General features: G+C 41.3%; 1 protein-coding gene across 3 annotated transcripts; it reads right to left on the bottom strand.

Annotated features, from left to right (window-relative positions):
• Positions 1 to 612: 612 nt before the first annotated feature.
• LAMP2 (lysosomal associated membrane protein 2) lies at positions 613 to 24,032 on the bottom strand. 3 transcript variants are annotated; one of them, XM_027464978.3, is made up of 9 exons: positions 23,863 to 24,032; positions 16,763 to 16,881; positions 16,080 to 16,293; positions 15,285 to 15,446; positions 14,271 to 14,488; positions 12,879 to 12,998; positions 12,520 to 12,595; positions 11,916 to 12,083; positions 613 to 4,860 (listed from the first exon to the last, which is right to left on the bottom strand). In XM_027464978.3, the coding sequence occupies exons 1-9, from the start codon at positions 23,930 to 23,932 to the stop codon at positions 4,718 to 4,720; spliced, it is 1,290 nt and encodes a 429-aa protein (XP_027320779.1). In that variant the 5' UTR covers positions 23,933 to 24,032; the 3' UTR covers positions 613 to 4,717. The 3 variants fall into 3 exon arrangements, with proteins under 3 accessions (XP_027320779.1, XP_027320778.1, XP_027320780.1); XM_027464977.3 differs by lacking the exon at positions 613 to 4,860 and adding an exon at positions 5,479 to 6,887 and having other exon boundaries at positions 23,863 to 24,030; XM_027464979.3 differs by lacking the exon at positions 613 to 4,860 and adding an exon at positions 8,174 to 10,623 and having other exon boundaries at positions 23,863 to 24,029.
• Positions 24,033 to 24,591: the final 559 nt, after the last annotated feature.

The raw sequence follows: 24,591 nt of genomic DNA, 5'->3' as shown, positions 1-24,591 counted from the left end.
ATTTCTCAGGCAAAAGCTAAAAAGATGGTAGTTTATAAGTACTATTCTTGTTAAAATAATAAATAGCAAAAAATCTGGATTATGCTTGCAGTAATAGCTAAGAAGTGAAAATGACAAATCTCAGGACGCCTCCTAGGAGCCTCAGCACCTCATGCAGCCAGGTGCTGGAGCAAAAGCCACATAGGGCAGCATTTGCCCTTGAACCTTTCCAGTTGTTCCCAGGCAGACAAGTGCCTTTCTCCCTCCTCACTTCAGTACTTCTCTCAAGTCTGTTGGGCAGGGGACAACTGAAAGGAGCTCTTTATTCTCTCCCTGTCACAGCTCACAACTCCTCCTTCCCCTGCTCAGGCACAGAAGCACCAGTGAAAAATATTCCTCCCTGGGGAAGCCCCTGCTTTGCTCCATCCCCAGCCTCCTCAAGTGGAAGCAGGGCTGAGCTAGCTCAGAGAGGCATTACAAGGCTTAATCCATGTTCATGTCGATAGAGGTATTGGCTATCTTTGTTCCCCAGGACAAAGCAGTGGTGATTTCAGCATCTATTACAGCCAAACACTTTGTTTCTACAGACACTCAAACTCAATTTAAAGCAGTTTTGATTCTTTGGAAAATGAGTTTTTATTATTATTATTATTATACACCTTCACATTTAACATACAGAGAGTATATTTCATCTCTCTTATCAGCTATGAGCAGGACAGGACACCTTAGGATAACGTACTGCTTGGAAAGCACACTTACTAAAATTACTTACCGACTGAACAAGAGCATTATGGTATGTTTGTCCTACATTCTAGTCCAGATAATTCATCTGCCATCATTTTTGATCTATATAAGACTCTAAGAAGTCTTTTATGTATTAAAAATAAAGTAACTACAGTAAAATTAACTCTATGGTATCATTCTTAAAACATTTAAATGTAACAAATGTAATTTGTAACTTTTGTGGGCTCTGCTGGCCAGCTAGGGACTGTTTTTCAAATACAAATGTAATGTGTGTAATCTTTGAATTTTGAGCATTTGATTAACTTCCTGAAGAGTTTAGAAGTCCAGTACAGCAAGTCTCACTATACGGCAAATATCACAATCAACCTTTTGGCAAAACCTATTTCTTAATAACCCTTAAAAATATTAAATACAGGTATTTTAGGAGTTAATTTTCCTCAGATGTGATTATCCACATGAAATTGAAAAGTGATAGGGCAACGTTATGATTTTTTCCTCCACAGCTTACCCAAAAGGGCTTGTTCTGACTAACAGAAAACAGCCTCTGCCCATGAAGGCACGGCAGTGATAGTTGCTCTAATTTTGACATCAGAACTAAGTTAAAACCACAGATGTTTCCCAGCCTGCCAACTGCTTTACATCTTTAGAAGCACTTCTGTTTCTATAGGATCCTGAAAGGAAACAAACCCCTCTGTGCTTCAGACCATGAAATGAACAGCTATCCAGCTAGCAACAGGATGAAAGATTATTTATCCATTCCATGCCTGCCTGGTGGAAGGATTCACAAAGCAGCAGGGACTGTCCTTTGGCAGATGCTGTACCAATGTACAATTATTTTTTGTCACACCAACAGCCAGACCCAGGCATGTTAAAAAAGGCCCTTGGAATATCTCTGGGAAATTGCATGTCTACTTACACTGATGCAAATGTATGAAGTTCAACAAAGCCAAGTGCCGGGTCCTGCACCTAGGGCACAACAACCCCAAGCAGAGCTACAGGCGGGGAGATGAGTGGTTGGAAAGCTGCCTGGCAGAGAAGGACCTGGGAGTGATGGTGGACAGTCGGCTGAATATGAGCCAGCAGTGTGCTCAGGTGGCCAAGAAGGCCAACAGCATCCTGGTTTGTATCAGAAGCAGTGTGGCCAGCAGGGCTAGGGAAGTGATTGTCCCCCTGTACTCGGCTCTGGTGAGGCCGCACCTCGAGTACTGCGTTCAGTTTTGGGCCCCTCGCTACAAGAAGGACATGGAGGTGCTTGAGCGAGTCCAGAGAAGGGCAATGAAGCTGGTGAGGGGTCTGGAGAAGAAGTCCTACGAGGAGCGGCTGAGGGAGCTGGGCTTGTTCAGCCTGGAGAAGAGGAGGCTCAGGGCTGACCTCATCGCTCTCTACAGGTACCTTAAATGAGTCTGTAGCAAGGTGGGGGTTGGTCTGTTCTCCCACGTGCCTGGCGACAGGATGAGGGGGAATGGGCTAAAGTTGCACCAGGGGAGGTTTAGGTTGGATATTAGGAAGAACTTCTTTACCGAAGGGGTTGTTAGGCATTGGAACGGGCTGCCCAGGGAAGTGGTGGAGTCACCATCCCTGAAGGTCTTTCAAAGATGTTTAGATGTAGAGCTTAGTGATACGGTTTAGTAGAGAACTTCTTAGTGTTAGGTCAGAGGTTGGACTAGGTCTCTTCCAACCTACATGATTCTGTGATTCTGTTTACAACCACCAGAGTTAACTTTATTTGCCATACACATACTCTGCTTCTAGCAGGTTCAAACTGTCACTCCAAGATCTGGAGAGCTGTACACACCGTTCTTCATGCTACAACAACCTTTAAGTGCTGGCTCAATTTCTGACTTCTACTGAAGCCCAAAATAGTCTTTTATATAAATATCTATTATATATACACATATATAAAATATATGTGTGTGTGCAACCAGGAATTCACCACATTTTAATAAAACAACCTAGAATGTGATGCAAAAAAGCGATGCAAAATTGCAACCTAAGCATGAAACCGTGGCTGGAATCCACCTTCTGGCAGCAGAGAAGCGATGCCCCTCGACAAGCAGGTGTTATGCAGAAATTGCCAGCCTCAAAATAATTCACTGTTCAGCTCTGGCAGGTAGATCAGGTATTGTGATAGCAAAGATACAACATAAAAGACCATGACAATCAAAACTGAAACCCAATCTGAGTCAGCAGCATTAAAAATTATACTCCGTTAAAAAAAAAAAAAAGAAGACAGCTCGGTTCCAGGACCCATTGCAGCGTAAAAGTCAGGTATGTCAGACTCAGGTGGAGCTTAGGTCACACTGAGGACAGAAATAGGTCACACTGAGGACAGAAATAACTGAACACACAGGTATTTCTCAATCAGCACTAACTTATTAGCAATCTCCCTTCCCCGAACAGACGTGAGCTACTAAACAATGTTCCTGACTGTCTCCTTTATGGATGAGTTATTGAAGGTGCCCTCCTCATGGCATAGGTAGAGGTGCAGTGCACTAAGCAGTAAGCAGATTTACTGAACACCACACCGCAAGCCACCAGCACCTCTCTGCAGACCTAGCAGCTCTCAAATCACCCACAGAAAATGGGAACAGGGTTCACAAACTGCAAAAGGCTTTTGCCTTGCTGGACCAAAGAAGCTGAAAGAGGCTTCTGTCATCTATCAACATGAACCTAGTGGGAGCAAAGACTAATTCAACATCAAATGTCTAGCTTCTGTTTTGAAACAGGTTAGATACAGAACAAAACTACAAAAGAAGTAACAAAGAAAGCAACCTCAGATGTTTTTTCCTTCAGAAGCCACTTTCTTTAGTGTACGCGTGTGTGTGTGTATATATATATATATATATATATATATATATATGTATGTATGTATATACAGAAATATATTTGAAGGTTCTGCTTTATGGTCAGCATTTCTCATACTATAAAGTTTGTGCCCTTACACTGCTAAACATTTTTGAGTGTGTAATAACTAGAAGGTTAAAGCCAGATTAATCCTATAAACACATTCCTAGACTGCAGCTTTTCAGTGAACCCCTACTAATCCATGCGTTTTCTAATGGAGCTGCAGGAATCTCTGAAAAAGTCGTACTCTCAGTCAGTGCTCAGAACAGCCAAGCCTCATATGGAGCAGGGCTGAAAGGCTGCAAGGTTTCTCCTCTGTGCACAGAATCCAAACTGAGACAAGCTGCTGCCAGTGAAGCACCACCCTCCCATCCTTATTTCACAACTGGGCTCAGAGCAAGAAGGAAAACACATTAAAAACATTAGCTGCTGACTTCTCTGAGTACTGGAAATTCACCAGGACTTATCTTAGTGCACAGACATGCTAGTGCAAAGCCACTGCACACACGTTAGCAACCAACTTCTTCATACTGGTCTTAAACACGTGGATTTACCAGAAGAATAAGCTGTTCTCGTATTAGGTTGATTTACTAGTGATGCCAGGTATTACCTTTACATTCAGAAGGAACAGGAAATTCAGACTGGTTCACAAGAAAAAGCTGTAAAGCGATGAGAAAAGACAACAGCCATAAGCCAAGCTCCAACTATAAGTCTTAAGATCTTGGTAGTCTTCTCCCACAGCGTGTACAATCCTTTTCTACGTTTTCTACCTTTTTCATACCTTTAATTATCACATGGTTTTAGCTTCAGCATTATCTGAGATAAGCTGTACACAACTAGAAATTTTCTCGTATAAAAAGATTAAACAACAGAAAAAGTCTCTTAGATGTTGTCTGTAGTCAAAATAATCACATTTCTCATTTGTGCACATATCAACTCTGCTCAGTCCTACGGTCCTCAGAACATTTACTTTCTCCAAAACCATACAGGGACTTCAAATAAATTTCCAATTTATATCATGGCAAGTTATTCTGTCGTGATGCATGTGGGTTGTTTTTAATAAACTATGAACTTTTCTTTTTTAGGGGTAGATCAGTGAGTCTGGGAAAAGAAGAGCAGGAGGGGTGGCAGCAGAGACGGAACTAAGAGATTATACAGACTGATAGCCAGTACGACTTTTCCTTCTTCCAATGATATAAGATATAAAGACAAGAATAATAAGGAAGCCAAGTGCTATGCCCACCACGATGGGAATAAGAAAGTTCAGGTCAGAATCAGCAAGGCATTCTTCGGCTGCAGAAAGAACAAAAAAACAAACGAACCAAAAAAAAAAAAAAAAACAAAGAAAAAGAAAAGCAAATGAGAACAAATTAGTGAAGGAAACCAAGCATTAGAATCCAAGTACAGCAAGGAACAAGCAGATGCTTACATTTTTTAATACATATTACTGTATTATGTAAATAATACATTTGAAGTAACATCACCATTAAGTAAAAAATTGATAAAGACGTATTTCTTTAAACATATATACTATGCACATTGCTTTGTAAAATAGATAAAATACTCCTGATTTGTACATTAGCTTTCATCTTGCTTTAGTGCACCATCCCCTTAGATATACTAGAAACATGAAGACAGGACTGTAGCCTGAGCATGCGCTAGCTAATTACACCTGGCTAATTACAGCTGAGTTAACAGCAATAAAGCAACATAAAACAGACTGGTATACTGCTGTCTTGTCCAAGCGATTTCCCAAACCCTCAGATCACCAACACTGCTCCAGGCTTCAGACATGGAGAGATAACAGAGGAGCCAGGGAAGTAACTGAAAGTAGAAACTTACTGGAGACTTCAAAAGGCAGCCAGGAGTCAAATGCTGAAAGCACTGAGCGGAAAATACTGAGGGACGCTCTTTTTGAGTGGGTAACTTTATTTATTTTCAATTCAAGTACAAGAAAAGGGTTACCATTATCAGCTGAGAATTAGGCAGACCTTAACTGAAATCAACAGAAGAGAGGAGACAGCTGTGACACTGCAGTGCTTCTCAACACACCAGGTGGAAAGTATGCGACCAACTCCACACACAAACACTCATGCAAGTATCAGCAAACACAGCTGGGGTTCTGTTCCAAACGCAGCCTGGAGCACACGCGGAAGCAGAGCTTAGCATTCTTCACCCATTTCAAGAGAGGGCTGGGCTCCACTCACGTGGTGCTGAGAAATGGTATGTTCAGTGAGATTCAGCATCAGCATCCTGCTTCATCACTGTGATGGTGCTCGGCTTTGGGGCTCTTAAAGCATCTCCTTAGAAATTTCCTTTTTGCTTAAGTTTATTTTAGAATGTATTCAAGTTTTAGAGCAGAATATGCATCATGCACACACTCAATGCTTTATCAAAAGTTATCAGCTATTGTCTTAAGTGGATATTTAAACCATTTGAGTGTCAATCAGCCTTAGTTATGGGAAGTTTACTGTCTTGATTTAGCTCACTTACAGTCCAGCACAGTGAAATTTTTGGCTACCAAGACTTTTAGCCTTGGTATAAAAAGCTAGCTTCCCTTTTAAATTCCAATCATGAGATGCAACTAATAGCCCAAAACTTTGTAATGTTTCTATTGGTATAGGCTATGCAATAGAGAACACCATAGTGTTTATTATTTTTACTTTTTAAAAGGAAGCATTCATCAGCTGCAAAAACTTTTCAAGGACTACTACCACAGCATCTTTAAGCTAAAAGACAGAAATCTTAAAGCACAGTTTTCATATTTAGTAATCTGTATATAAGGCACAGTCAATACTAATTAAAACAAACTGCAGTGCATGATAGATTATATACATTAACATTCAACATCCACAAGCACACACATTAAATGCTGTTTCCACAGACCAGAACAAAACTGTTTGTCTTATAATGCCACTGCATGTCTTCACAATTCTGAAATTTGAAGTGTAGTATTTTAGAAGAACTGAAATTAATTCATCAGTTGACTGAGAACTAGAACACAATCTCTGCACGTCGTAAAATTCAAACATAAACCATGACAATAAATTCCACATCAGTTCTTAGCCAGGTGCTAGTTTTAACCTATAATTTGTCTGACTGTGCAAGCAAGCTGCTGTTCTGAGTCTTTAGAGTTCAGTTTTATTAATTTGCTTCAAAAAGTTAAACTTTCCCATTTTAAAATTGCTCGTATCCGGCATTACGGTGTTTCTTGTGGCCAAAAAAGTAAGCCATAAGTACTAGGACAACTAATCCTCCCAGAGCTGCTCCTACTGCTATGGGTACAATGAAGTTGTCCACCTCTGGGCTGCAGTCTTCAGCTAAATAGAAAAAGGGCAAGTTTGAAAAAGAAATGCATTTCAACAGAAATATTTAATACTATAAGCACCCTCTAATTATTTAGAACAGTTAACCTTTCCCCATCAGGGCATTAAGACAGTCATCCAGAAAACCTTGTCCTCCTCTTCCCTCCCCAAAATACGGTAGCAATAGTCTCCCTTCCCAAACATCATACTAACAGATTCATAATTCTATGATACATGTTGTTGAAAAGCAGCTGTGTATTACTATATAAAGAATTATCAGTATTGTATACCCTTTGTACACCCAGGCTTCCAGTGACCAGTTACCAACTGCAAGTCTCCAGGATAGAGAGCAATACTGGAGATATAATTACAGTCAAGATAAGAAAACTTTTTATAGGACAACAGTAATTGCTGCTTGTTTCAAGATTTGTCAGACTCAGCCAGACTGACATGTACTGACAAGGTGATGGCAGTTTGATGCCTGCAGTCTCATCATAGTTTAGGTTTACTTTGATTTACAGCTTCAGGAACAGAAACTGCTAAGCTCTTTAACGAGATCCTATTAAAATATTTGTTCACATTAAAATGCTTCAGCTGACCTCAGCTTACATTTCAGAAGGTACTAACATTATTTTGTCTTTAGGTAGCAGATGTGAAGATAGCTTTAATGTAATGATAGCATATGCAATGCAGGCTAGAATCAAGAAGAAAGGGTGTGTGATTAGATTGTACTTTTTCCTCCCATCATATCACCATGGAGTTCACAACACAGGCCAGCAAGAGGTATAGTAAAGAGAAGACTAGTGTCTCTCTTAATGCAGAAAAAGCCAAAGTGCTTAGTAGTACTGTTATCTGAACTGTCAGCACAGAGAGGACCAACATAGCTTCTGCCTTAGAGGATGAAGCTGCTAACCAGCTCCCTGAAGAGTCCCTAATGCTTTCCCACTCTTGCTAAATGATGGGACTTACTTCATTTTCCAAGGCAAGTTAAACAAACACACAAACAAACAAAAATGAACTACTCACAACTGTACACCAGTTTAAGATGGCTAGCAAAAATGAAATTGTAATGGCATCTTATCTGGAAGGAGCAACAATTGCCGAAAGAGTTTACAAGTAAATTTCAAATGATGAATGGGACACAGTATCTCAATTAGTTCTCAAGCTGTCTTCTGCTAGAGGATTGTACCCAAGCACACTGCAGAATGTGCTACAAAACAAAGCATTAAGACACAGGCAACTGAGGACTCTTTGAGGAGCACCTTCACAAGTTACATAACAGAATCTCAGATGTAGACTGATTAAGTTGGCCTTACTCCTTTATTTTATTTTCTTTTAAAAAAGGTAATACAAGATGTCTGTTTTCAAATCGGTTAAAAAATATGAACAAGTTTCCTTAATAAACAGAACAATCTTTATTATTTAGAGCACATGTTGAGCAGGGTTGACAATTCCCTATGGATCAATACATACAGGAAAACTAGTGGTTTTATAACAACAGGCAGTCAGGTGAAACTTAGATGTTTTTTGAACCAGTTATCTGCACATCAGTCTAGGAGCACTTTAATCTCTCAGCCAGTATAGTTGCAAACAAAGATCAAGCTCCAGGTTTTTGCAAAGGTGCATTTAGTTTTGTTGGATTTTAGGAGCAGTTTGCACTGATCTTCTGTTTTGTCACTTGGAAATCGTGCGGAGATCAAAAATGCACATGATCAGATGAATACAGTGCGGTGACTACTCCATAACAGAAATGCAGGTATAACTGGTGACAATGAACTTCAGTCAGGAAAATGCTAAAAATCTATAGGAACTTCCGCATTTAATGATATATTAATATGATTAAGTTATTAGATCCACTATTTGATTTTGTTTTTAATTAAAATGTAAAGTCTTGAAGCCTGTTTTGAGATTAAACTGATAGTATTTCCCCACTTTCATTGAAATGATGCAGTAACTGATGCAAAATTCAAGCTGCAGACTACAAGCTATAGTAAGCTTTATCCACCCATTTTTGCTTCCTTAGCTAGTGTCAAGGTAAAACTGTTTTCATCAAATAAGTCTATGAAATACACTTTCAGAAAAAATCTGTACACAAACATGCCACAGACATCTCTACAAGCCTAGAAAACACTAATAAAACACTAAACCAGCTTTGATGCAAGCTGAACTCATTCTAAAGAGGAGACGTTATGCTCATTAAATGACTAGTTTAGGCAGCTCATGTTATGACACATGCAAAAAGGTCACACATTTTAGAAAAACAGTTTTTTTTCCATGCAGTAAAAAATGCAGCACAAGGAGGCCAGAAAAAAAAAAGTGCAGCAAGGGTTAGACTTGACAGAGCTGCAGCTTAAGAACAGTCCATTTGCACTGCATTTTTTAAGCTAGTTAGCCTTTCCACAAAGCAAGGAAAAATAGGTGTAATTGGTCTATCTCAAACTTGTTTAGCTTTTGCATTCTTAACGGTAATAAATGGTACACAGCAAACAATCAAACACAAAGTACATTAAACACTGAGGATGCCAAAGGCAGACAATTGTTATATGGATTTTGATTAGCACAGAACCATTCAAGATGAAGATTTAAAGACAGCTCAAGTTGCAGCAACAGATACTGGCTCATTAAATTAAAGCATCTTTAAACAATGGTAATTCAAAGCAACAAGACAGACCAGTTCTGTGCAAGGTATGATATAAAGTTAAGTGCACTTTAAAGTTCTGGAATATTTAGACCAGTTATTCCCTATAAACTGATTCCAGGAAAAAAAAAAAAAAAAAAGCCTGCATGATTTTAGCAGAAATCTGCCTCAGTTGAATTATTTCAGGAGATTGGCAAGGTATAAAACTGATGAAGAATTGATGAAGAATTCAGTGCCTAACAGAATATTTTTTTTATTTTTGGAACGCATTTGGAAACTGCACTGAAATCTTCCAACACATCAACCACCTGGCAAGCATACGTTACCCACATTGTTTGTATAGCCAGGGTATGGGAATGGTTCCTGAAACCACCAAGGCAGGAGTAAACTACTCAAACTCCATCAAAGCTAAGTAAGTTACTGCTGCCACTTCAAAACACCACTTAATTACCAGCCTGAAGTTCAACTCTATGAAAAACAAAGTTATTACTGGGCATCATACAATCCGTAAGTACTACGTGAGTCAACATAGTGACTAATGCTGTCAACTTAACTGACAATTATGACAAGTAAGGAACACAGAAGGGAGAAGCAAGTACATATCCTATGCAATCCTGGGAACTGCCCAATGCACATCAGTTTGGAAGGTGTTCTAGTTTCAGGCTACAATTTGTAAAAAGTGGAAATGAATCCTAAACACTTCAGTGGTTTTTCTTCCAAAATAAAATACTCAGCCTAGCAATGTATCCAATAGTGGTATCTGAACATCTTCAGAACAGCTATGAAACCCACGTCGTCTTCTCCAAAGCAGGAAAACTAAGAACGTAGTTCTGCTTCATCTGGGATAAACATTCTCCCTTTGTTTCCCAACTCCAATTAGCCGTGGCTAGCACTTAGTCCTAAGGTTTGGGGCTTTTTTGGACTTGCACTTGCTTCATTTAGAGTGAAATCAGAACAGTGATTACATTTAGATTCACAAAGTTTGATATCCAGCATAGCTTTTTCTTCTGCCAATTATATAAGCAATCACTATAATGACAATCAAGCCAGCAAGTGCAGCACCAACTACAATTGGGATTAGAATGGTGTCATCATCCAGCGAGCACTCCTGGGCTGTAGATGAGAGAAAGGTTGCAACAAGGAATAAATAAAGAATAAATACTTGCAACAAGGAATAAATACTTGCCAAGTGTGGTATAAAAATCTATTTTCCTTAATATGAAGATGCTCAAAATCAAGTATTATTATATATATATCTTTATACTAAGAGAGAAAGAACTGTAGAGGTCACATGGGTATTACTAGCATATATTAATCCTTATAATCATTTGGAACATTTGATAAGCTAACAAACTAAAGGAATTGTCCTGCTGTACAAGTTTTCATGTACACAAGGTCTGTACTAGAAAATGGATCAGCCATTCTTCTACTGCTAAGACAAAACCAGGCTTACCTATTTCATGCTTAAGGCAAGTCTGGTACATTTACTGATTAAGAATAAAGTAACACCTGGATTTGGTTTTGAAAACCTATGTAGAATAGAGACGTTACAGTGAGATGAAATTGCTAGCTAGAAGGAAGAAGCAGCAGCCAGCTGCAACTGGAACTACAACGTAAAATGGAACTAACTCTATACAGCGTATTGCAGTAAATACTGCTTACCCTGTTTATATCTAGGCAGGTTACTTACCTCTCACAAAGAGGAAAAATAGTTCAAAAAATCTGCACCCAGTCTATTTACCTACAGATTAATCTACAAGTATTATCACGAAGCACAGTCTGAATACCAGGCTACGCTAAAGGTTAAGAATTAGGTCATTTAAGCCATTCCAGTTTTCCCCAGACAATCAGGATAGTGCAGCAAACAATCATTTTGGATTGTTTCTTTGGTCTTGGATACTCAAGACTGTTTCCAAAAGTAGGTCTGTCAGTTCATTTTTCCACAACATTCCTATTCCTTAGACCCACAGGTCTAAAGAAAAGAAAAGCCTAATGGTGTTAAGAATGTCTTCCACTGAAGTTTTATCTCATGTTCTTATATATTTAAGCTACAAAAAGCTGTATGTATGTCAAGAAGATATTGGAGAACTTCTAACCTACTGTTCAAGGCAATGCTAAGTCCCTCTTCAGCATTTCTATATCCAGGGAGAACCAACATAACTAGCAGACTGTTTTTTTTCTTCAAATAATGAGAACAAAGCTGAGAGTCTTCATTGAACTGGAATGTCAGTCTCAGAAGTTCAATTCATTCCATGTATATAAAAAAACCAAACCAGTGGGACAAGAGCTTCAAAAGCAAAGTACTTATGACCAGCTCTAGTACTTTTTAGCAAGTAGGAATTTTGCAAGCATTGCAAGAGTTATTGCAAAAAAAAAACAATCAAATAAAAAGAAAGAACTTTTACCTATTGCAAACTTGTTTTCCTTCACGAGGAATGGTTGAACCCATAGATTAAAAGTATGTACTTGAAGATCTTCATTAATCTCGAGAGTTTGCTCTTTTCGACACATGTAGGAATTACCAAGGAAAGCATCCCACTTGCTGAAGTTGTTGTTATCTGCATTTAAAATGACTAAACAAAGGGGAAGAAAAAAACAAAGGGAATTTGCACGCACACTTTAAATGCAAGAAAGATGCTAACTCATTCATAAGACTAAGGAGCTGAATCTAGATGGATCAAGAAAGACAAAGAGCTTTACAGTGGACACGACAGTTATCTCATACCTCAAAAAAATATTTTACTGAGAACTGTGATACAGAAGCCCACCTGATTTATATTTATCAAAAAGAGGCTCCATGAACAGAAGCCTAGGAAAAAACAAACCTACACTGTTGTTTAGAGCAACTTTTGTAGCCATTTGTGGTTGATACTTGGTTCATACCCACTTAAAAGATTTAAAAGCAGGAAGTAACAGTAAGCACCAGTAGCATTTATTTCAGAAGGAAATGATAAATATAGACATAGAATTAAAGCTTACACTTGCTTTAAAGCAGGTATTATTTCTTACCAGAACCATTCAGGTGGTTGAGTAGTGTAACATTCACCTCTTTCAGATAAAATTTTCGTACACTTGCACTTGCATTCTGTTTAACAAGCAAGAACCAAATGTCAGTGTGCCAATCTGCATTTTTAATTTTAATAACACATGCTTTCCAAAGCCTATCACATTTACCAGTCTTACATTTCCCACAACTTTATCCCAGTTATCCATTTGTCTTGAGGCAGAAAGCTGCCACTTCCACTTCCTATATGGGAGCAGCCTACCACCAGCAAGTTACAAGTGTTTTCTTTTTTAAACCAAAAATGCTCATCATGTAATGCTGTTAAAAGTTAAATCTTAGTTAAAAAATAAAAGAAGTTACTTACAACAATGAATGTGAAATCAATTAATGTGCTGTTTCCATCGTTCAGTTTCAGAGTAGCTGATGTGTTCCCACATGTCCCGTCCGTACTAGTTGTTTTCGGATTGATGTTGATCAGAAGAGGCTGAAATACATACCATGTCAAATGAGCTCAGTTAATATCAGGAATTTATTATTTCAGTCAACAGCAGTCTCAAGCTAGAAGAACTTGTCATGAAGGAGAGGACAACATGAAGTCCTAGTCTGGCTACTACCTAACCAAGGCTGTTTGAGTTACATGTACATGCTGGTAATACAAACAACTTGCCCTGTGGTATCTCATCCTGACTTGAGAAAAAAAAAAAAAAAAAAAAAAAAAGGTCAGGGCGTTTCTTTTGTGCACCTAAAACAACAGCTTAGCTTTGGCTCCCTCTGGGGGAAAAGACAGCATCTGCAGGCTCCTAGAAGCCAAGAAAGTTACAGGCCTTTAATGACGTTAGAGATGGTTCCAGTAACCAGTTAAGTTTAATGCAGGTAAGATTTTGAAGCTAATTACATATCATGCCTCAGAACTATTTTGATGCCAGAGAGGCGTCATGTACACTGAGAAACAGTTTGGACAACCTTTCTACTCTTCTTCATGAGGTTCAACAGGGCCAAGTATGTCAACAAGGCCAAGTACAAGGTGATGCACGGGGGTCAGGGCAATCTCAAACACCAGTACAGACTGGCTGGCAAAGGTCAGCCCCACAAAGAAGGATGTGGGGGTACTGATGGATGGAAAATGCAAAACGAGCCAGCAACATGCACTTGCAGAAGCCAACTGTACCCTGGGCTGCATAAAAAGTGCGGCCAGCAGGTTGAAGGAGGTGTTTCTGCCCCTAAGATCCCACCTGGAGCACTGTGTTCAGCTCAAGCCCCAGCACAAGGCAGACGTGGACCTATGATAGCAGGTCCAGAGGAGGGCCAAGAAAATGAATAGAAGACCGGAGCACCTCTCCTACGAAGAGGGGCTGAGAGAGCTGGGGTTGCTCAGCCTGGAGAAGACTCCAAGGAGATCTTACTGTGGTGTTCCAATACTTAATGGAAGCCTACAAGAAAGATGGTATAAACTCTTTACCAGGAAATGTAGTAATAGAACAAGGGGTAATGTTTTTTAACTTAAAAGAGGGCAAGTTCAGATTAGATATAGGGAAGTAATTCTTCACTATGAAGGTAGTGAGACACTGGAACAGGTTGCCCAGAGAAGCTGTGGATGCCCCATCCCTGGAAGTGCTCAAGGCCAGGTTGGATGCAGCTTTGAGCAATCTGGACTAGTGGAAAGTGTCCCTGCCCATGGCAGATGGGTAGAAACTATATAGTTGCTAAGGTCCCTTCCAAACCAAACTCTTCTACGATTCTAAAATATGAGAGGCACCTTGTCTTGGGAAACATTCAGCTGCAGCCCCACAGTAGCCAGAAGACAAGTTTTATTTCCAGATTTAAGAGAATAGTTTCCTGTGACTGGATTCTCAACAGGTTTGGGAGCGGTGGTTGGAGCAGGTGATGAAGTGGTGGTGGATGTGGTAGTTACATTGGCAGCAGTAGGCACAACAGTAGGTGCAGCAGTGGGTGTATCAGCATGACATCTAGTCTCTGAAAAGAAGTTTTAACACAAATTTCAGCATTGAAATGGTGGTTAAAGTCTCATGACCCAGAGGTCAGTTCGATACAAATACCAATTTCTCTGGTGAAATCTAAGCCCACTGGGAATCTGCTAATCCCCAAGTCAAGAGTTTAAAACTCAGCCCTATGGCACAGGATGACAAGCAATTAACTGCTACAATGTATTCTAAGAAATTTTATTAATGCCCACAGTTTTAAATCCATGTACCACAAGCGATACTACTTCTGATACACTGAACTGAAACACATCCACAAAGATAATTACTCTTGGTGGTTATAAAAATTGATTCACACTTGCTTCAAACTAAGTAAACAACCCTATTGAGCTGTAGGTAGCAGGATAATGTGCTAGTCTATTCTGACTAATTGAGCTATGAGACTACAAGCTACAGCAGGCTCTGTATTATTTAAAAGCAGAGAATCTACCACTGAAAACAAAAGGCAGAGAGTTAAAAACCTTGTAGCTCCAATGATCTAGTGTACAACAATAGTTCTGTAGTGTTTAATACCCCGATTACTGAAATACACTTTATTAGTCTGTTGCTTTGGCATGAAAACAATCTACCTTACAATATACATGTATAGCTAAGTCTGCTATATTAATTTATTTTTCCAGGAACAAGGAAAGGCATAAAGGATATTTATACATTAATGAATATAGCACATTTTAGAACTGTTGGATTATTATTTTTTTTGTGTTACAGGACTTTGGTCCCTGCACTAAAACACAATACAAAAATGCTCACTCACAATTTGAAAAGCTCACCTGTTTTACCAATTGTGCCATTCTGAACAAAAGGCTGCATAGTAATATTCCAGACAAATTGCGTTACATTTTCTGCTTCAACAGAGGTAGTATGATGACACACGAAGACATTATTTAGTTGAATTGGATGCATAGAATCCTTTACAACAACTGTAACCAGTCCTACAAACAAGCACAAATATTTTAATACCTTGTTTACATTTATAGGCAGTGTCACATTATCTATAATTCCACAGTATTAAACATAACTCCAGTTAGTTCTCTTTTAATTTTAACAATCCTAACATCTCTTGAATGTTTTACCCACATGTCCTGACCCAAGCTGCTACGTAGTGCTGAGAAGTAACCAAGCTTCCAGAACTAGAGAAGTCATTAGAAAGGAGAACTCTTTTACCTATTTTTTTTTTTTTTTCAAGAAAAAAATCCTATTATTAGTAGGCATTAGTAGAAAGAAAGCCCAACACTGCATTGTTTCACTAGGTGGAAGGTGAGATAGTGCACAAACAAGTAAGTCTTCCATATACTTGTTATATACTAGCAGCACACCAATCAAGGCTGTTCAAATGGTTAACATTCCCTTTTCTTTCTGTTTAAAGGCACTACCAGATTTAGTTAAGCTAAATAGTCAGCATTCTTATCCAGCATGCAAGTACTCTAAGTAACAGTTGGGCAGCACACAGCAAAGTCACTAGATACACTTTTAATACTTAAAATTTTGAAAAAGCCTAGCAAGGTCAGGTAGGTGAGATATGACCTGAGACTGTTTTGTAAGCAAGATTCCACACTGGATACTACCTTTTCTTTTAGCATCAGGAAATACAGCAGCATCATTGGTGTTGTAGGTAAACACGATAAAGTCAGCCTGGTAAGTTTCATTAGTTTCTGTAAAGTTAACACTCCAAGAGTGACCACCTCCAAACTGTACTGCCAGAAGTGCAGCTTGTGTGTCATTGCCACAGACACTTCCATCGTGTGTCACGGTAGATGGCAAATCCAAACTTGCATTTTTCTAGAAGAAAAAAAGTTTTAAATGTTTTCAGATAACAATTCTTCCCCGTGATGGTATTACAAACGTCCTGGGAATAGGCTAAAATAATCTTGCGCAATGTTCTTTTTCACAATTTTGTACAATAACGTATGTGAGTTGGGTATCAGGGAGGAGCCACATCAGATTTGAGTACAAAAGTACAAATCTCACTAGGATGAAAACCTCAGCTATGTTGAGCATTTACTGTTTGTGTTAAGAACACTGCTACATTGATAAACAAACCCCACCAAGTCTGACCACTGTGCCTTCTACATAAATGCAATAGGGCATTGTCAGTTATTTGTATTATTAACTGAGAGCTTATGCATATTTAGGAGTATTGTTAACTGACTTCATCAAGAAAATCAACAAACTAAATATAAGAGAGTACTTAAAAGTTTTATCCAAGGCAAAATGCATTTCTCAATGAAAGTTAGCTTCAGATACTTACATAATCACTACTGTTTGTTTCATATTTTATCAAGAATTTCATCATCCATTGTGCATACAAGCACGTAACGTTAGAGGCATCCTTTACATCTACTTCCACTGCATAGGACTGGAGAAACCCTGTAAAATAGGATTATTAGCTAGTAAGACAGATTTTACTTCATTTTCTAGAAGCACTTAGGAGAATGATTCATTATAAAGTAGTAGGGTAAATTATTTCAGGACTGGATTAAATTTGCGAGACAATCAGAGTCACTGAATTTCTGACAAATGTAAAAAACTAGGAAGCCCACCATGACATAATCAAGGCTAGACAGAAATTGAGAGGATGTTTTATAGTCTACTTACCTGATGAAAACTAATAGTCCAAATCAGCATTCGCTTTCTGGTAACTGAAACTGCATAAATTGAATTGCACAAACACCACATTTGAAACAAAGTAGTGCTTGTAGACCAATCTCCAAACTATTGTAGCATTGATGAAACATGTAAAACCCAAGTTGACCTCTAAGAAAAGACACTGGCGTGCCTTCATTGTGTTTCCACAATTTCTGGCTCAAGGGACATGGAAGTTAAATTCCATTTAAGATCTAAGAGAACTTTTTATAGTTGCTGGATTTTTAACCCAGGCTGACTCTCAACAGAGGGATTTCCCCATAGTCAGTTTTCATTTGCTTTTGTCTGCAATTTCTAGTCTGCCACAGAACAGACAGATCAGAAGGATCAAAAGAATCAATCCTGACTAACCTCAGGTTCATGTTTATCAGGCAAACTTCCTTAAACACACAGTAACTATGACCACACAGTCCTCTTCAACAGCCATCTGAGTTTCTTCATCCTCTAACACACAACAATAGTTCACAACTAGCTTCATGTTGTACTTCGATATTAGAGGATTTCCTCCCAGCCCCATACAGGTTCTCTCCTCTAGCACCAAGTTCAGTACACAAGCCAGTTGGCTGTGACAACACTAAACTGCAGGCTTCCGTTGTTGATGCTGTCTAGAATTCAAAACTCTACATACACTGACAAGCTTAAACTGGCACACCGGTAAAAGTATCCAAGGCAGAGCTTGGACAAAAGTCCACTCCGAAGCACAGGAAATTGTGCTCGATACCACACCAGTGATTTATTAGTGTTATCACCTTCACATAGCTATTGTGTTGTAAGAATGTTTCTGGCTAAGAACAAGGCAGTAAATTAGGGTTTGGACGTAGTTTATTTTGAACTTGAAGCAATAAAAATCAAAGAGTTTTAGCTTCGATGGCGGCAGCAAATACACTACCCCACCTGACAAAGCATAATACCTGTTAAGATCATTTACCTATCATGTCAAGTAACCGAGGCCATACTCTATTTGTCAAGAGCAGGCACATAAATGTGCACCCTGCTCTCATTACACAAATTGTTGTTGTCCCTCTGTTATCTACATTTTCCTGGAAGAAAATTCACCAACCACTTTAAATCAGCTCATTAAATGACTTATTTAAGAAGGAAATCTTAATGGCTCAGGAATGGTCTGTCCCTACACACCCAAAGATGAGCTGGTGCTGAAGAAGACTGGCTTGGCTGAACAGAGTTATGGCTTGAGCTTAGGAGAAAAAAGAGGGTTTATAAAAAGAGGGTATATAATCTTTGGTAAAGAGGGCAGGCCACTCAGGAGGACTAGAAGGATGTTGCGAGGCTGTGCAGGGACAAAATTAGAAAGGCCAAAGCTCATCTGGAGCTCAATCTGGCTACTGCCAGTAAGGATAACAAAAAATGTTTTTATAAATATATCAACACAAAAAGAAGGACTAAGGAGAATCTCCATCGTTTACTGGATGTGGGGGGAAACTTAGTGACGAGAGATGAGGAAAAGGCTGAAGTGCAAAGAAGAAAACACCTTCTTTGCCTCAGTCTTTAGCAGCAAGAGCAGTTGTTCTCTGGATACCCAGTACCCTGAGCTGGTGGAAGGGGATGGGGAGCAGGATGTGGCCCTCACTATCCATGAAGAAATGGTTGGTGACCTGCTATGGCACTTGGATGTGCGCAAGTTGATGGGGCCGGATGGGATCCACCTGAGGGTACTGCGAGAACTGGCAGAGGAGCTGGCCAAGCTGCTTTCCATCATTTATCAGCAGTCCTGGCTATCGGGGGAGGTCCCAGCTGACTGGCGGCTAGCAAACGTGATGCCCATCTACAAGAAGGGCCAGAAGGTTGACCCGGGGAACTATAGGCCTGTTAGTTTGACCTCAGTGCCAGGGAAGCTCATGGAGCAGGTTATCTTGAGTGTCATCACGCGGCACTTGCAGGGCAACCAGGCGATCAAGCCCAGTCAGCATGGGTTTATGAAAGGCAGGTCCTGCTTGACGAACCTGATCTCCTTCTATGACAAAGTGACATGCTGGGTGGATGAGTGAAGGGCTGTTGGATATGGTCTACCTGGACTTCAGTAAGGCTTTTGACACCGTTTCCCACAGCATTCTCCTCAAGAAACTGGCTGCTCTTGGCTTGAACTGGCGCACGCTTCGTTGGGTTAGAAACTGGCTGGGTAGCCGGGCCCAAAGAGTCGCGGTGAATGGAGTCAAATCCAGTTGGAGGCCAGTCACTAGTGGCATCCCTCAGGGCTCAGTACTGGGGCCAGTCCTCTTTAACATCTTTATCGATGATCTGGATGAAGGGATTGAGTGCACCCTCAGTAAGTTTGCAGATGACACCAAGTTAGGTGCGTGTGTCGATCTGCTTGAGGGTAGGAAGGCTCTGCAGGAGGATCTGGATAGCCTGGACCAATGGGCTGAGGTCAACTGTATGAAGTCCAACAAGGCCAAGTGCCAGGTCCTGCACCTAGGGCACAACAACCCCAAGCAGAGCTACAGGCGGGGAGATGAGTGGTTGGAAATCACAGAATCACAGAATTTCTAGGTTGGAAGAGACCTCAAGATCATCGAGTCCAACCTCTAACCTAACACTAACAGTCCCCACTAAACCATATCCCTAAGCTCTACATCTAAACGTCTTTTGAAGACTTCCAGGGATGGTGACTCCACCACCTCCCTGGGCAGCCTATTCCAGTGCCTAAGCAGAGAAGGACCTGGGAGTATTGGTTGATAGTCGGCTGAATATGAGCCGGCAGTGTGCTCAGGTGGCCAAGAAGGCCAACAGCATCCTGGTTAGTATCAGAAGCAGTGTGGCCAGCAGGGCTAGGGAAGTGATTGTCCCCCTGTACTCGGTTCTGGTGAGGCCGCACCTCGAGTACTGTGTTCAGTTTTGGGCCCCTCACGGGGGGGGCCCAAGGACATGGAGGTGCTCAAGAGAGCACAGAGAAGGGCAATGAAGCTGGTGAGGGGTCTGGAGAAGAAGTCCTACGAGGAGCAGCTGAGGGAGCTTGGGTTGTTCAGCCTGGAGAAGAGGAGGCTCAGGGGTGACCTTATCACTCTCTACAGGTACCTTAAATGAGGCTGTAGCAAGGTGGGGGTTGGTCTATTCTCCCACATGCCTGATGACAGGACAAGGGAGAATAGGCTAAAGTTGCACCAGGGGAGGTTTAGGTTGGATATTAGGAAGAACTTCTTTACCGAAGGGGTTGTTAGGCATTGGAACGGGCTGCCCAGGGAAGTGGTGGAGTCACCATCCCTGAAGGTCTTTCAAAGATGTTTAGATGTAGAGCTTAGTGATATGGTTTAGTGGAGGACTTCTTAGTGTTAGGTCAGAGGTTGGACTAGGTGATCTTGGAGGTCTCTTCCAACATAGATGATTCTGTGATTCAATAAGCTGAAAGAGCCATAAAAAAGCTACTCGTTGCTAACAGTCACACTTGATTTTTTTTTCTGACCTACTAATATGGGCTCTACCATTCTAACAGAAGCAACCTTCCTATTCATGTTACCCTCCTCAGTCATTGTCAGGAAATTAAAACCCACAACCAAAACTTGGGTTCTGTTGCACAGCGAGCTTGCTTCCTCCTGCCCTCACTGCATGCATGTTTTGCTAACCAATACTTTTCTGATCAATGACTGATCAGCCTTCAACAGCACTCAGTGCGTGGTCTCAAAAGCATGTCCTCCCTCCCTTAAAAGCTGAAAGGGTACACCAGAACTTCGGGCTACTGCCTCCAGCAACACAGCCCGTAGTAGCTCACCTGAACCCTCTACCATCAGGGAAAGTTGGTATCACTGTGATTGCTTGCTTCAGCACAAGGGAAGGGCAGCATTGGCAACTGGAAGCATGAGCATTGCTGGGAGAGCAGGAAACGTTGCTTGCTGAATCTGGAGTGAGATCTAAGAACATGTAGAAGCTAGAGCTTCAACACTGCAGAATTATACAATGCTCTCACAACAATTACAGACTATGTCAGAAGGACGAAGCACCATTCTGGCATTAAAAATGAAGCAGAAGATGTTTTGTATCACACAATTTCTCTGTTTGTCTATTTTAATCTATTATTCCTTCAGACGATCGATTTGAACAAAAACAATTTTGACAGAACAGAAACTATTACTCTCTCAGGATATTTTTCAAGTTTCTGGAAGTTTCTACTTAAAAACACTGAAGATAAATGACACCTAAATATTCATAAACTACCCTATTCCCCATCTCCTGCCAAAACCAGCAGTACTAGGTAGATGTAAAAACTGCCAGGTACAAACAGGAGGAGGAGATAACTCAAAGAAAGCAACTCCTTTCTGTGCAGACCTTTGAAGTTTGTTGCTCACGGATGGCTGCCTGGAGACGCCAGAAACTAAAACAGTGGGACTTTTATTCCTGAAAATCCTTAGGGCTACCATTCATTCCACTTTCTTGCAATAATCTGCTGTATGCGGCATTTCTGTGTGATCCATTGAAGCCTGTAGATCTTTCTACAGCACTTGAAAGTTGTTCTCCATACATATTTGCATACATATTTGCACAGATGCTCACCCTAACTAAATGTAAAACTTTATACTTAGACTTGGAGTAACTGAAGGAAAGGAGAATGCAATCCAGTAAATCAAAAGATGGTTCTGAATATTATTTCCGTTATCCACAACACTTGCTGTTTCTCAAAATTTTATAATATTTACTTTCCTCTGCCACCTAATCACTGAATAAAATTCAGACCTCCACAGCACCCATACTGTACAGACACAGGCAGTGCATCTACTTCCCAGGCAAGGTCTGCACACAGCTCTTTGGTGCAACCAAGAGATAACAGCTTTGCAGCAATTCACTCCCATACAGCACACACTTGTTACCAAGAAGCAGCTTAGAGTTTCAGCAACACTAAATATAAAACTCTCCCTCTTCGTTTAAGGAGGTATTTGTTACTGTACCTGAGCACCAGCTCTGCGTTACTGCCCATTCTCATTTCAGAAGGAACGAGGCCAAACCTTAAGTTTTTGGAAACAACTGCAAGCCAGCCAGGACAGCCATATATACACACCTATAGGTCACATCACCTGCTGTCTTAAACACCCCCGCTGAGCCATAATGAATGGTATGTGCAGGACATAATTATTTTACCACAACCCCAGAACAGTATAAATCAAAAGGAGCTTGATAATGATGCTTCAGTAATTTGCTTTGTAATGCTGTGATTTTATTTTTAATTTTTTTCCATGTTATTTTACACAGCACATCTTTTTCACCTTCATAAAAAGGCACACAAGTATAGAATGCTGTAACTGAGGTGTGACATTCTGTTTGCGCTATGAGTTAGCAAATGACAGCAGCAAAGAGACAGCAATACTTACAGAGACTGAAAATATCCTCAGAACAAAGTGGGCCCTAATCAGAAGGATTGGGTTAACTAGCACTCAGACTGTTTTCTTTACAGAGAAATTAGCTCGCAAATAACTTCTCCAAAGGGTGTATTTCTGCATAGGTGCAACAGCAAAGAGAAATGGAGAAATCCTACAGTAAGCAACTTCATGGGGTAGACTGGACCAACATAGATAATTCCAACACACACATGCACCTTGCACACCCTGACCTATTTAGTTACATCAACAGCAACTAAAAACAACTGGAAAAATATGTTTTGTCCAGCACAACTTCTTTCCAGGTGACAGAAGAAACCTGCTTTATAAAGTGTATGTTCTACTGTTAAATAACTGATTAGAGGATGCATCAAAAGTCAGGCATGGAAAGGTAACTTAACACACTTGGCAAGAAGCACTAGCATAGCAATGGACTACATTAATTGCTAAATTTATAATATGTAATCTGGAAAACAGAGGCAGCAATAGCACAAGAGCTATTCTTCACAAAACCTAAGGATCAAACTGCCTCCTCACGTGTTTTGCTTGCATAACAGTGCTGGAGACAGTAAAGCCCATGATAATAAAAAGGAAGGCTACATTTATTGGGAGACAAACCTGTCTTTTTACAAATTGTTCAGTGTATTCATTTACAGGAATGTATATAGGGTATAAAGATGTTATTTATATACATATACGCACACTTTGCTGTTTGTATTATAAAGGCACCCACTCAACCAGGAAGCTGTAGTAAGGCCTGCCACTTAACGCAACTGCAGAAAGTTGCTGAAGTTAGCATTTAGGCATAAGACCTTTCAATAGAGTAGGTAGAGCATTAACCAACAAGGGGAAGAAAGCAGGAGCTGACAAGGCCACTGCGAGAAGGCCGGCTCCACAAGAGCAGGACAGCTCTGGGTGGCATACTCCATGCTTCCAGAGTGGCCTGCGAGGGAGATCCCGCCTCAAAAACAAAACAAAACAAAACAAATATATATATATATATATAAACGCACAGCTATAAAGATATAAAACCGCATCAGCGCCACTTGAACGAACCATTTATTTATTTTTCGCGAGGAGGAAAAAAAAAAAGCAAGCACAAGTATTACAACACCCCTTACGAGGGAGCGGCCCGAAGCTGCGTCAGGAGAAGGCTCCTCACCCAGGGGGCGGCACCCGGGGACCGCACCCCACCCCTCCCCCCGGTCCCTCCGCAGCCCCTCGGGGGCTAAGGCACCACGGCCGTACCAAGCGACACCCCCCCCCCCCCCCACCTCCGTCTCCCCTCAGCCGGGGTCCGGTGAGGGAAGGCGCGCGCGACCGCCCCCGGCCCTCACGCACGGCCGCTGCCCGCGTCACATGCCTCACCCTCCCCCCCGCTTACCGGAGGCGCCCAGCAGCAGCAGCAGGGGGAGGAGGGGGAGGAGGGCGGCAGGGCCCCGGCGCGTCTCCATGTTGCCGGCCTAGGAGCTCTACCGAGGGGCAAGCGAGGGAGGCAGGCACGGCAAGAGCCTCGCCACCGGTCATGTGAGGGGAGGGGCGCGGCTCGGTGCTGTGGTTCGCGGACGGAGAGCCTGCCGCCCGTGAGGCGGGCGGGACTTCCCGCGGCACGATCCCGCTTCTTCCTCATGTAGGGATGTTGAGGGGTTTCTGTCTGTGCTCGCCTTTCTCATGCAGAAGGGAGAGGTGTTTCTGGGCGAATATGAACCCCTTCCAGAAGCGAGGCTGAGGGAAAAGATGTTCTGTGCCCGGCGTCAAAGGCGCGGCCTGCACCTTAGGGGAGGCTGGGCTGCGTGAGGAGGGCTGAGGGAAGGTGCGCCCCCCAGGGCACCCCACCATGCACAGGTGTTCACTGCAAAAATATAAAGCTTTAAAACACCTGCCGTGTTAAATAAAGTAATAAAGGGGTGAGAAATGGGCTAAAACAAAATACTGAGGTTGGGTAGCAGGGTAGGCATGGCAAGAGCATCAGATGGGTGAGCGAGGCTTCTTGTCACGAAATTGCCGCCACAGCGCCCTGTGTGGTGCCCCCATTTCCAGCTGCCCTGCCAGGGTGGTGGTAGATCCATCGCCTGCCCCACTGGCAGCAGCCACAGCTTTTGGGGGGTATTCA

Source organism: Anas platyrhynchos, chromosome 10 (genome assembly GCF_047663525.1).
Source record: "Anas platyrhynchos isolate ZD024472 breed Pekin duck chromosome 10, IASCAAS_PekinDuck_T2T, whole genome shotgun sequence".
NCBI classification, from domain to species: domain Eukaryota; kingdom Metazoa; phylum Chordata; class Aves; order Anseriformes; family Anatidae; genus Anas; species Anas platyrhynchos.
This window is presented reverse-complemented; position numbering and strand designations above follow the sequence as displayed.